Source organism: Coccinella septempunctata, chromosome X, assembly GCF_907165205.1.
Source record: "Coccinella septempunctata chromosome X, icCocSept1.1, whole genome shotgun sequence".
Classification (NCBI taxonomy): domain Eukaryota; kingdom Metazoa; phylum Arthropoda; class Insecta; order Coleoptera; family Coccinellidae; genus Coccinella; species Coccinella septempunctata.
This window is the reverse complement of record NC_058198.1, coordinates 22,447,757-22,462,572: the sequence shown is the minus strand read 5'-3', so window position 1 is coordinate 22,462,572 and position 14,816 is coordinate 22,447,757. Positions and strand designations below refer to the sequence as shown.

Below are 14,816 nucleotides of genomic sequence, written 5' to 3'. Positions count from 1 at the left end.
TAGATCGTGAATTTCCTTCCGTAGAGATATGGTCGAAAATGTTTACATGACCAAACAATTGATAATAATTCTTTTTCTATCGTGCTATATCGAGTTTCAGCGGGATTTAGAGTACGACTTGCGTAGGCGATTGGAAGATCATCAGGTGGTTCTCCTTGAGATAAAACTGAACCTATCGCAAAACCTGACGCATCAGTTGTCAAAACAAAGGGCGCATTAAAATCGGGATATCGGAGAATTGGGTGATTTAATAAATTATTTTTGCATAATTCAAAGGATTCAATGTAATCGGAATTATCAATATTAATTTTTGCATTCTTCTTCAAACACTTTGTCAATGGTTTGGTAATTTTTGCAAAATTGGGAATGAATTTTCTGTAGTATCCTAGTAAGACCAAGGAAAGATTTAATTTCCTTCTGTGTCTTAGGAATAGGATAATTTTGAATAGCTTCTAATTTATTTGGATTTGGTTTGATTCCTTCAGGAGTAATCACATGACCAAGAAATTCAATTTCTGTTTTAAAGAAATGACATTTATCTAACTGAATTTTCAGATTTTCTGCTGCAAGTGTTTCTAGAATATTATGGATATCAGCTAAATGCTGTTCAATAGTTTCTGAAAATATAATTATATCATCCATATAAATATAGCATATCTTTCCAATAAAATTTTTCAAAACTTCGTTCATTAATCTCTGAAAAGTTGCTGGCGCATTCTTAAGACCGAAAGGCATTCTTAAAAACTCGTAATGTCCGTTTTCGACAGTAAAAGCAGTTTTTTCAATCGAATTTTCATCCAACTCTATTTGATGAAATCCGGATGCTAAATCTAAGGTTGTGAAATATTTTTTGTTACCGAGTTTGTCTAAGATAGAGTCAATTTGGGGTAATGGATACTTATCGTCAATAGTTTTTTCATTTAACTTTCTATAATCTATGGCGATACGCCATTCAGTTTTTCCGGATAAATCCTGTTTTTTAGGAACAATTACTACGGGAAATGACCAAGGAGATATACTCGGTCTGATTATTTTCTTATCTAATAAATCTTCAATTTGGTTTTTCACCTCTTCACGATGAATCTCTGGATAACGATAAATTTTACAGTGAACTGGATTTTCATCGATCGTTCTTATTCTGTGTTTTATTTTACTTGAAAAATTCAATGGTTGACCCGGCAATTGAAGGACTTTATCATTGGTTTGAAAGATTTTAATAAGTTGACTTTTTATTTTGGGTTCTAAGTGACTCAAATCTATAGGAATTCTTGTTGGATTTTGACAAACTTGTTGATATTTAAAAGGGATTTGACAAAAATCATTTTCTAAAACCATATTTTTGAAATCAATTCTCAAATCGTATTTATTGAGAAAATCTGCTCCTATTAAACCATCATAATTTTTATGAAATTTATAAAGAACAAAGGGATGACAATCATTAATTCTTAATTCGGAAAATAGAGGCAATAAAACTTTTTCATTTGACGTTTGAGATCTGAAACATGCAGTAAGGGTAGTATCTTCTCTAAAAATATTTTCTTTAAAATTATTATAAGCGAATTTTGGATCAATTAGACAAACTGAACATCCACTATCAATCAATAATTTACATTTGGGATATTCGAATTCTACATAGGGTAATTGATTATGATATTCTAACGTCTGGTTTAAGTCAACGCGAGTTTTTCGGCTGATTGACGAAAATTTTGATTGGGTGTCATCTTTGACGTAGAAGGTTTTGATTGACTATAAAAATTCTCTTTTCGCTTTTCTTCTTCAGCGTGAGTTAATTCTTCGAACGTAAAATTAGGAGTATTTTCATTACGATGATTATTAACATTTGGATGATTTTCATTGCGATTATTATAGAAGTTTCTTTGTGGATTAACATTATATTGCGTGGAATAATTTGCTCGTTTTTGCGGGTAGTTTCTAGTCTGTATAGACATTTTTTCAGGCGGACTATTATTTCTATAATTAGGGTTAGGCTTGAAAACATTAATATTTTGATTTCGTTGTTGATTTGATCTTTCAAAAGTTTCACGATATGAAGGATAATGAGTTTTCACTTGCCGCTGTTGAATCTGAATCGGCTGAGACGGAAAACTTTGCTGATTATTATAAAATCTATTAACATTATTTCTCGGCTGATGATTGAACGAATAATTATTTCGGTACGTCGACTGATTATTGAATGCTTTATTCGACGGCTGCATATTCTTGGTGCGACGGCTCTTATCTAATAATTCATATTGTGCCATATTGCACAAATAATCTTTCACGGCATTGACCGTTTCGTCGAAAGAAAGTGCATTATTGGTAATTAAATAGGTTCTCAATTCTACAGGGGCATTCGAAATTAACACGGTTTTACAAATTTTATGAATATTAGATTTATAAATTTGTTTCTCTGGATCAGGCATTAAATCAGCATCAATTCTGTAATTTATTCTGATTTTCATTGCAATAATTTTATCAATGAAAGCTAATAAATTTTCATGAGGTTTTTTAGTCAAAAATTCTAGGGTATGAATCAAAACGTCTAAATTAATATTATCACCAAATTTGCTATATAAAAAGTTCTTTAGTAATCCCCAATTATCAGGAACATCAGATGTAGAAACCTCAGCTAGGGCTCTATCAGTCATTTTGATTTAACGACAGCATAACAATAATTCTTTACTATTTGATTTTCTTCCGCAAACATCAATAGATATTGTTCGGAACTCTTAATGAAAGAATGAAGTTCATTTTCAATACCAGAAAATTTAGGCAAGAGCATACCAAATTTTTCAGCTAGTGACAAATCTATTCTCTCTTGTGCCATCTTATTTATTTTCTTTTTACGACCCGAAAAATGTTTTATCGACGTAATCGTGAAATATGAAAATATTAAATATTATAAAGTAATAACGGTATCAAGATAAATTATCAATATTAAAATAGTAATCGGTTCTTTCTTAATAAAGAAACCTAGGAAAAACTCTTTAGTGATCGGTTTTTTCAAAGAAACCTAGGAAAAACTTTTGAAAATCGGTTTTTTAAAGAAACCTAGGAAAAACTATACAAGTTTACTAATTTTTTACCAGATTAGGGAAACTGGGGAGAAATAGGAAGTGCTCACCGATAGTCTTGAAGTCGTTGAGGTCGCTACTCCGTCAATCGGACTCTCTGGTCTTCTTCCACTGGTTCTTCAGGGTGTGCTTGATGGTTGAAACCAACAGGTATCTGATCTGGAGCTGGTACACTTGACTGGCACTATTCACTCTTCTTCAGACCTGGCACAATCCCATCACCACCTCGCCAATTATGAATTTTGGGATGAAGACTTGGTTTTAAAAAAAACACTTTATTTACAATAGAGAATATTTGAATATTCTGTGTAAACTATGACTATCGACTAAGGCTCTAGATCTATTTCTTCTATGAAGGCAAGGAAGAAGATGCTTTTATACAAATATCTTATCTATAGGATGTGACTCAGCACTGCAGGTGTTCACTGCTGACTTTGCAGGCTGCAACATAGTCATATACAATACTTATGGTTAATCTGGATAAGTAACATTGAATTAATATGGGGTGCGATTACATAATGATATGTATATTTTGTATCTACTTTAATTTCGCCTAATATATCTCCTACTTGAAAAAATACCAATGGTTAGTTAATACAACTTTATGTATCTCTGAGGCGAAACAAAGTTCGCCGGGCCAGCTAGTACTATATACAAATTTAAAATATTACTGGATGTATAGGGTCCCTCGACAAAACTATAAACTGTTATACAGGGTCACTCCTTGAATATTTTCGCAACTATTCATTTACCCCCTTTCTTTCATACAAATTAGTGACATGAAAGAATATATCACACATACGCATAAGAATGAATATATATCAATGCCTCTTAAACCCATGTTTAGCTCTACTGGTTCTTATGTTATAGATTTTTGAATTTTTTTTTAAGATATTCGCTCAAACCTATGACATAAGCGGCTACATGGTTTTAATTTCTAGGAGATTGGTTATTGAAAATAGTAAACAATATCAATAATTGAGAATAATCAACCAAAAAAACTATAGGAAATCAAAAAATAGTGAAGAAATTATCGAAACGAAAAATATGAATAAATGAAAACGAATTACCACATTCTTCCTTAGAATTGGATTCAATAGACAACTTCAGCTGAAATTGACTCATTGAAATTTTTAACGAGCCTCAGATTTCTCGGAACTTCATCACAATGCAATCCCAGGAGGCGATTAAGGGGGTAGTAGGGTAATTAGGGTGGGGGCAGTAATTTCCAAAAATTTCATTGGTTCACCGTAACTTTCAGGTAACTGAGAAATTTCACATAAATAGGTTTACGAATTCTTACAGCTTCAGTTAAGATCAAGGTCTTCGCGAGCTACACTTCGATCTCTGTGAATTTTAGTGATTTAGAATGGGTTCGTTCGTTTTTACGTCAACACTGAAAATAATCATGGAAAAAAGCTGTAACTACAAAACGCAAAGATGCCATCATTTATGGTATTGTGAATAATTGGCCAGTACACAAAGTGGCAGAGTTTTTCAGAAACAAGGCAGCCGAATGGGATTTCCAAGTGGATACTATGAATTCTAGAAGGAGAACAGCCTTAGATCTTCTGGTGTGCAAAACTAGATCAGAGAGGGACAACGAAGTCATCAAACTCCTGATCGAATGTTGTGCTGACCCGTTGTGGAAGGACTACAATGGGAAAACGACACTCTGCAGGCTTATGCGAAACAAGAAGAGTGAGTTTTTAATATTCAAATAGCAATAATATTGTAATTTAACACATATTCAAAGAAAAACTTCGTTAGTTTGATCTATTTTCTTTTGGTTCAAAATTTTTTCCAATAAACTTGATATACGGGCTGTTTCGCAGTCTTTCGGTGCAGTTGTAGGAGTCAGTATTCGAAATATGTCCTAATAATAACGGTTTAAGAGATACATGATGTTTTATGTAGTTTATCAAAAATTTTCTTTTCCCATCGTCATCGTCTTTCAAGAAAGTACTTCTCTATGTTCGGAAGCTCTACGTGATTGTAATTGTTAGGATTATTACGTTACATTATAAAATTTTTTGTTACATTTAGTGAATTAAATTATTTTTTCGTTACAGATACGAAGCTCATGATAAGATGCCTGGACAAAATATAAGATATCAACGTCACCCTAGACGCGGTCGGTGTTAACGCACTATATATGGCGGTGGATAAAGAGAATGTGACACTTCTGCTATATTTAGTGCGGAGAAATCTGATTGTGAATATAACCTCCCTCAGAGGACGCTCCCCGCTGCACGAGGCAGTAACATCAAAAAATCTCAGTATCTCCTGGATACTGCTTAAGCACGGAGCAGATGTGAACATCAAGGATGTGGATGGTGAGACGCCCATCTTCGCTGCTCTCAACGGAAATGATTCCGTCGAACAGATCGACATGCTGTTACGACATGGCGCCGACCTCAAGGCCACGGACAACGCTTCAAGGACTCCCCTTCATGCACTCTGTGCCAGCGAAGTCGGGATCAACATAGACATCTTGAAACTCCTCTTGGATTATGGAGCCGACCCTAACGCCGCAGACTCGATGGGAAGGACGCCTTTGGAGGGTTGCATCAGAAACGATGCAGCCTACATGGATGTCCAAAATTCGTTGATGGTGGCGGAGTTGTTGATCCTGTACGGTGCAAGTGTGAACGCGAGAAACAGTTTCGACCAGACGCTGCTTCACGTTGCTGCTAGGTCTGGCCCTTGCACCTTCGTCATGTACCTTGTCCATATAGGGGCGGACACGAACGCTGTCAACGGGCAGGGCATAACGTTCTTGGAGCTGCTCAAACCGCGACGTCATTGCTGGAGAAAGGTGCTTCAAATGGTCGTATTGAAGCACTTCATTAGTAAATCCGATTTAGGCCTCAACCTCGAGCGTTCGATCCACGCCAACGTGGAATGCCATAAATTCGTGGTGAGGGCTAGAATTGAACTGACCATATTGAGCGATCGCCTCACAGAAGACTTTTGTCCTTCTCGGTTCGACCTAATGACCTCTGATGAAAAACGAGCGACAAGGCTCTGTGAGAATGTCGGCCTTAGGTCGGCGTTGTCCAGAACGAATTTCGCAATATACCCTATATACGGCAAGAGGCTTAGGGTGAAATACGAGGAAGGCTGTAGAAGAGCCAGGGCGGAAGCTGCAGCCAAAGATTTTTTCTTCGAAATCTCGAAAGGAAGATTGCACAGTTATGCGGCTGGTGACATCATTCAGTTCATCCCTACAGAATGCCTGATGAATCTGGAGGTAGTATATCAAGATATGGCGAAACGGAAACGATGAAAACTCTAAGGCTATTCTCTCGCCTTAACAATTGCCTTGTTTTCCAAATATGGATCAAAGTACTCATTCTGGTGCTTAAAATCCCCTTTCTCTATCTTTTCTCGCACATCTTTCCATATTCTCAGCATATATGAGAATCTGCTTGTCACCATGTCCTTGAAAGTGAAGTATGGAAGCATTTTCTCATCACTGCACATTATGTCTGATTTGTAGCACTTAAGATCTTCCCTTCTTACTGACACTTCTATCTCTTGTTGTGTGCCCTCCAATATCAAGTTCAAGCTTCTGTTAATGGCCATCTTGACAGACCCAGTGGGACAGTACTCATTGTTCTCTCTAACTATCAAGCAACCGCAAGCTTTCTCTTCAGTGTTTTTCCAATCAAAAGATTGAAAATCTTCTTTTGACGCTGTTATTATTTCCCACGGCTTATTTCGTATTTTCTCTCTTATTTCTCTTCTAACTTTTGAGGAGTCTTTTCCGGTTGTGTTTGTGAAATCCCATTTTATGTATATAGCCACTTCTGCCAACGTTGTGATTATGTCTCTTATGGTGGTGTAATTTATGGCTATGCTTATCAGTGCTTTATTTGAATGAGAGAAGTTGCCCTTGACATCTCCATATTTGAAATTTACCGTCTCCATTTTTGCATTGTAGTTGAATCCCAAATTTGATGATACTTCCTTGAAAACTAAAAAGAGGAAAAATTCAGAATTGACAAATAAATAAGAAGTTAAGCGGTGCAAAAAGGAACAAAACTTGGGAATTGCCAACCCAGGTCTCGACCTCACAAGCACATCATTGGCAGAAGAATTGTTTGACATTTCTTAGTTCTAAATGAAACAAGTATTCCATATTCCATATATATATAGTTATGAATAACAAAAAAGCACTTATCGTTCCTAATATCAATAGAATAGGTGAAGGTATCAGTCACAAGGAACTATTTATGTATAATTTATTCAGCAGCAACGTTTCGGGAAATTTATTCCCTTCCTCAGGCTAAAAACAATTTTACCTAAATTAGTAATGGGTAGCATGAGATCTGATATATGAACTAACTACAAAATTACTCTTAACAAACAACACAATATAGAACAAACACACAGGTTCACCCTGTATTACAATCGGAAAAACAAACAATCAACATTCGAAACCGGAACATAAAAAACCGAGAAGAAAATTGCACCAGCTCACCTTGTGAATAAGAAATTACGATGTGAATCATTTGAAAAAATTCAAATTCGTGGAGAAAATAAAAAGAACAATTTTCTTTTATTTCGGGGATCCAAACAAACTCTCTGATGTATCGGTCGCAGGTTCATCCATTCGAATGTAGCACAGAACTGCACCAGATGGAAAATGATATGTCATGAAAAATATAATTTTATTTCTTTTATCTGATTCGAATATACGATGTTCAATGAACCTATATCAGACCGCGCATTGATTGAATTCGGGTGTCTCTTAATGAAAAGCATCTCTTTGAAGTTACGCTTGAACCAATTGTTCTCCCTGGTCAGAATTTTCGCGTCATCAAAATCAAACTGATGTCCCTCAGACATGGCATACGTTATGAATAACGTATCCAAAAGTCTATTTTTAAAAAGAACCTATTTCTTTTCAGGGTTGCCAATGATAATTGAAGGACAACTCAATAGAAAGGATATCGTTTCTATTTGTACGAAGAACAAGCAAATGATTCTATTTAACGCTAGACATCAACTAACTACTCTTCAAATTATGAAAAACGGAAAGAGTCACAATCGGTGGTCACGCCTTGACAAACAACCCCCGAGAAACCACCCCTAACTTTTGTTTTTCAAATGGCACCCCCATGTTTGTTGTGCTTCAACTTACAGTTTTTTTCATTTCTCATTCAATGATGTATCATGGTAGCTAGAATGGCATGCAGAATTATGGAAAATAAAAATACAAATGAAAAACGAATTTATACGCTCAGCTGTATTGTTACTGCAACATTATACTAAAGAAAATGTTCAAAATGTTGGCCAGCACTTGCCACACATGCTTCAAGTCGCCGAATCAGCGCGCGAGTACAGGAAGCTCGAATCATTTCCGGAGTAACGGTATTACAAGCCTCTGAAATTTTCTGGGTTAAATCTTCAATATTTGTTGGTGGAGATTCGAAGACAACTCGTTTCAAATATCCCCATAGGAAAAAGTCCAGTGGCGTGAGATCTGGAGAACGTGCAGGCCATCGCACAGGTCCACCATTTCCAATCCAACGGTCTTGAAAAGTATTATGGAGGAATGTCGTAACTATGTTATGGTTATGTGCAGGAGCACCATCTTGTTGCCACCACATTTGTTGTCGTTCTTCAATTGGAATATCGTCCAGTAGTGCAGGCATGCCATTTTCCAAGAAATGTAGATATCGGTGGCCCGTCAAAGTGTCTTGGAAAAAATGAGGGCCGATGAGTCGTCCATTATGTAAACCACACCACACGTTTACACCCCACATTGTTTGGAAATTGGTTTCTCTAATCCAGTGAGGGTTGTCCTGTGACCAATAGTGCATGTTATGTCGGTTAACAGTACCATTATTATGGAAGCGGGATTCGTCACTCCACAAGATTTGATTGAGGAAGTTGGGATTGTCGTGGATGAACACTTGCATGTGAGCAATAAATGCCAGTCGTCTTTCGAAATCTGTAGGTCTGAGTCCTTGGTGTGAATGTATTTTAAAGGGATGATATCTGTACTGTTTGAAAATTCGTTGCACAGACGACTTACTGATCCCAACCTCCACCGCCAATGCACGAACCGAAATATGAGGATGTGCTTCGGCGTAGGCCAACACATTTATGCAATTTTCCTCAGTTCGCACAGGAGTAGGATGTGCTTGATCTGTTTTTCCGGGAAATGATCCTCTTCGCATGGTATTTTCTACATACGAAAACGTATTGCGACCTGGTTGTCGACGATCAGGAAAGCGCTGCTCATACAGCCTCTCCGCAGCACGTTTATTCTTTCGGCATTCACCAAAAATTAACAGCATATCAACGTATTCGTTGGGAGTGAAGGTAAAAAGCATTTTGATATACAACAACAATATCACGACTGATACCAATTTGTCATCCAGATACCGTAGGAATAAAACAACGCACAAAAAGTTCTAACATTTTATTGACTCTTTTTTTTCAACATCCACTTTTTCTTGTCTCTACAATGTGGACTAATTCGATCAGTCCAATTAACAGTACCCACTAACGAATTCAATTTTATCGAGTGACTATCTTTACAACTACATATTATGATATATCATTGATTGAGAATTAAAAAGAGCTGTCAGTTGAAGCCAAACAAACATGAGGGTGCCATTTGAAAAACAAAAGTTAGGGGTTGTTTCTCAGGTGTTGTTTGTCAGGGGGTGCATTTTGCTATGCTGCATGAAAGAGCGTATGGTCTCCTACGACAAGTATTTTTTTCAATTTTTTTTTCCGCAGGTAACTGAGATATCTGCTGGCCTAAAAGCTCTGGGACACCCGGTATATCCAGAAAAGTAATATTTATGAGATATTCCCAAAAAAAATCACGAAATGAAAACCAAGAAGAATAACAGTTCAACAATGGGAAGTTTGATAGGTTTGAAGGTCTCGAACAAGAAAACCACTTGTGTACTAAGCCGACGTTTCGTTTAATATATAAACTTCTTCAGGGCAGGTACTGTGCAGTTTTCATTGTCAAAAGTTACATATTCAGACAAAAACACTGCATTGAAATCGAGAACATATTTCCTAGGTAAGAGACAGGCATCAACTGATGCATCAGTTTCCAGGGATCTTCATATCCTCAGCAAACAAATTAAGAAGATGTGCTGAACAAGGATATTCTATAATATCAGTTCTTTCAAGGGCAAGTTCTTTTCGCCTTTTTCTCACATTTTTCCGTATTATATGAAACGTTATTACGGAACTCCTCACCTTAACTTCGAATTTTTCTTCCACTCGGTTTATAGCCTCAATTGCGATTTGCCGTCTTCTTTTATGAGCCCGAAATGTAGGCGTAAGATGTCCCGGTGAACTATCCGTTGACGGTGACACTCCGTCAAGCCTGCTGCCAGTTGCCTCATCACCCGGAAGAACCGGGACGGATGGCTTCTCGGTCCCTCTCGACGCAGGAATGCGTTGAGATCCTCATCGCAGAGAGGCATCACCATGAAGAGGTAATCCGTCTCAATGATGGCCTCTTGCAAAGATAATATGTTCGGGTGTTCCAGGAGTCTGAGCATATCCACTTCATGGATGGCTTGCTGATCCAACAGTGTCCTTTTCACAGCCACGGCTGTTTCTCACGTAAGGTTGCGTTGGTAATTGTCCATTACTCAAGGTTGAATGCTTGTTAATTCAGGTTCGTTACACGCAGTATTATATTGCAGTCAGTCACCCAATATAATTTGTTATTTGTAGTGTTCTTATTTCAATCAGAGAGATCGGGAACGTGACTGTATATATACCTACACTCAGGATTATTAGTAGTAAATAATAGGTTATGTCGCTATAATCCATTTCTGTGGTTGAAACTACAGAAATTGTATTTCTTGTGTGGCGACAAATCAAGTTGTGCTCTAATTTCGGAGACGAAGATTATAGACTTAACTGTGTTTCTGAGGATAGTGGAAATTCTTGAATGGACTATAGATAAAATAATTTGTTAAGGATAAAAAATTTACTTCATTTGATTCTTCAGCTCTGTCCACAATGCTGCAACTTCGATTTGGGTTGCGTATTTGTTAATTTCCGACGATTTCATTAGAGTGAGCAAACGGCTCCGTACCCCGAACGGTTTCCGTCCTCTCAATTCGGGCACCTCCTCCACAGCCGTGCGCCAGAAACTTCTGTTGGTTACGCTACCCACGTTGGCGACGGCATGCTGGACGGTGGCGCAGTCCTGGGAGGAGGAATACTGCCATCTCTTCGGCTCCTGCAATTGTTCGGCGGGAGTCGGAGGAGTATGCAAAAGGGCAGGGGATGGTGGGCCCATGCATGAGGGTCTTGAATGACCGTTCTTGGCAGGGGTGGTCGACGACGCCGTCCCGTCGATGTACTCAGCTCCGCTGGGTCCGTCGGCGTCGGTGCTGTGTCTTGTCCTCTTTGTCGGTTGTCGCTGTCGTCGCTGTGGTTGTTTTCATCGTCATCGCCCACGTCTTCCTCATGGCCGTCATCCTGCTCGTCGTCGTCGGTTGTTCAGCAGCTATCGTCCGTTAACTTAATCCGGTACCACCCGCACATACCCCTTAGGGATTTACTGACGGAGTACGCGGGAAAGTAATTTACGTTCTCGTATATGTATCGTACCAGTTGGTCACGTTTGTAGTGTTTGTTGGCAGTCATCAGGAGGGCGAACCCGTTATGGGTTGGCGTCTCTATGTCTCTATGTCTGCAACTACTTGTCTGGGGTCTAGCGTCCCGATGATTCGCCATCGGCGTCCGTATTCTCGTCTGCGTCTTCCGTAAAGGTGACGTACGTGCGTCGATCCAAAGTCTTTGGTGTTTAGTCTCGTCCACGAGGTCAGGTTCGGTCCGTATTTCCTGAAAGACAAGTGGGCTATTGCCTTCATCAGTACAATGTGCGGTCTCGTTATTACGTCGTACCTGTCCGCGGCCGTCAAGTACGTCAGTATGTGTTCGCGGAACCATGGTACTGGTATGTTCGTGTGGTATAGTTTCATGGTCTGGAAGGTGAAGGTTCTAGTAAGAACGTGGTCTGGGTCGTAGTCCATCACTGCGTATCTCAGTAAGCCTCGTTGCTGTTCACCTTCCATGTCGTCGTCGTCGTCGTCGTCGTCGTCGTCGTCGATGAGGCTACTGGATAACACAAGTGACTTAAGTCGGTTGTAGTCTAATAGTCTTGTCGTCCCGTCGTTGAAGTATTTAAGTTTCAGCTCGGCGTCGTACATTCGACGGGCGGCGTCGCGGGAAGGGTCCTCCTTCCAGGACTGTCTCGCATCTATCACCTCTTTGAGATAGGCGATGGCGGTGGAGTTGACGTGCTGCTTCCAGTCGCCATCGAAGGTAGCTAAACAACAGAGGCTTTCGGCTCGTTCCTCGCGCCGCTGTACGGTGAAGGTGTCCCGAATTAGAGAGAGGTAAGGAGACGTTGGCTCTAAGGCTGTCATAGCCTCTTCGTAACCGTCGAAATTGGCTACGAACTCAATTCGAAGTTGCAGATTGTTCTTGATATGCTCTAATCTGTGGCGGTGGGAAGTTTCGAAGTTGTTCCTGAACTCCGTCTTTCTCATTACGTAATTACCGCACGTGCGAAATTCCCCAAATACCGTATGGATGGCGATGTTGGACTTTCGCAAAGCCCTTACCATATGGTAAGTGGGGTCGTACGACTGGAGGTAGGTGATCTCAGGATAAACATCACCGAACGGCTGTTGGCACGTGACGGTACGGCTCTCTCAATCGAAAAGTCTTTCGATCGAAAGTTTATTCAATAGAAAGTTCTCTGCATCGAAGAGTCACTCGACCGAAAATGACGCCCACTTTCTCCTGATTGGCCAGATTGGTCGGAACGATTCGGAACGACTCGGCACTCTTTCATCTTTGTCTTATCATTTCTGAAATTTGACAGAGAATTTGGACATTTAATTCTGCAGTACCAAAACGGTTGATTGTTTACATAACCTTCAATCTGGAAATTTTTCGACTTTCCTCAAAAATGAAATCAATTTGAATCATCATTTTGACGAATCAAGTAGGACCAATGATAATATGATGAAATGCATTGAAAGTGCTCTCTAGGATACATTCACTGATCAAACGGAATATATTTTCTATATATAATAAAAGTAGGTATCCATAAATTGTATAAAATAAATATCATTCTCTCATAGTTCTAAGTAATCAAATGCAACCTTTGTTTTCAGGTAATGTTGAATGATCAAAATACTGCAATATTCTGTATTTGTTCATAAGAGAGGAGTGTAGGGCAAGAGAACCTCACTTCTCAAATGTACCAAGATTTTCGAATTAAATGAGAATGTGATGACGATTAGTTATAATGTCATCTTAACATATAAATTCTACTGATTGAGGCGAATAGGGCAGTTGGCAATCAGAAAATTTTAAGACCTATCACATTTAATGCTGATTTTTCTTAACTCGAATAAATAATATAGATTACAAGAGACTCAAGTACAAACAATGAGTATAATTTACAAACGAGCCATTCAAGAGATTCTCCTCAAACTGGTTTCAGAAAGTGGATAATGAAAGGACAGATGGAATAACAGATACCCATGAAATCAATAAAATTATTGGGAAAAACAGTGAACTGCTGATATAAGCTTTGCGGATAAGAAATATTTCAAAATTGTCTAATACAGCAATGAGAATCATACCATATGTCAAGTCATTGTATTGGAATAATTAAATATAAACTGTAGGTTGAATTTTCAAGATGTTCATTTGATTCATAAAACCAAATAAGATGTATTATCAAACATTCCAAATATTCTCCTCATACTATGATGTATACTTACTCTAGATACGAAGAACTAATAGTCTGTGCTGAGACAGGGTTCAGGGGTAGGTGGACTGATAGTCTGAACGTGGCGTAATTTTATATTCCACTGAGAATGACAATATTTCACGAAATTAGTACCAGAAAAACAATTTGATACAATCATAATTACAACATAATTTTTACCTGAGAATGACTAAGGCTTCTTCTTAAAGCCTCTGCGAGGAATCTCGAAAAATTAGGTACTTCTTAAAGTTCAATTTTCAATGAAATACAAGCACTTAGCAGTGTGGTTTCACAGGCGATCAATTCAGGAATGAAAATAAACGGTGAAGATAAGACGCAGGTAACATTAAAATACATTACATTAAAATCACCACAAATAATGAATTTCTAAACTGTTGTTGAAGTTTCTCGGGATCTACTTTCGAATTGAATTCTGGACATATTCAACACCAAAAAATTAACAGAACCAAGCCCTCTTCGACCCACCGCGAAGAACACTCGTTTAAACAGCGAGTTTACCTCGTTTTCTTCATAAAGATGTTTAGGCAACATCCTCCTTCCTTCAGGGTTTCTTCTGTTTGGGGATCAATCCCAATTGTGAGGACTGTTCCCTTGCCCTCCTTCCTGGAGTTCAGAATTCTCCATGCCCCAATATTGAGGTTGGAGTTCTGAACTTCCACGAGTCTGAGGATCTTCTCAGGCTCCATTTCTTGGCTTCTTGGAAAGAATACCGTAATGTTGGTGGGCTTGGGGATGTCGTCTCCCCTTAGCACCACCAACTCGGGTCCCTCCCAAGATTTCAGCTGCGGAACTGATTTCATGATCCATTCCGCAGATCCCTGGGATCCACAATCGACCAGCATCATTCCATTCCTGAAATGAACGCCAGTAAAGTGGATCCCCCTTTCCTGGCTCTGGCACATCTCCTCCACCAGGATATCTTCCAGGGAGGA

The 14,816-nt window shown here is 38.7% G+C and overlaps 1 protein-coding gene across 1 annotated transcript; it reads left to right on the top strand.

Annotated features, from left to right (window-relative positions):
- Positions 1 to 2,664: 2,664 nt before the first annotated feature.
- LOC123321993 (putative ankyrin repeat protein RF_0381) lies at positions 2,665 to 6,364 on the top strand. Its single transcript, XM_044909809.1, has 2 exons — positions 2,665 to 4,775; positions 5,147 to 6,364. The coding sequence occupies exon 2, from the start codon at positions 5,230 to 5,232 to the stop codon at positions 6,361 to 6,363; it is 1,134 nt and encodes a 377-aa protein (XP_044765744.1). The 5' UTR covers positions 2,665 to 4,775; positions 5,147 to 5,229; the 3' UTR covers position 6,364.
- Positions 6,365 to 14,816: the final 8,452 nt, after the last annotated feature.

What these genes read in the sequence shown, in the direction of transcription:
- LOC123321993 (XM_044909809.1), top strand. Translation starts at nt 5,230, where the DNA reads ATGGCGGTGGATAAAGAGAATGTGACACTTCTGCTATATTTAGTGCGG.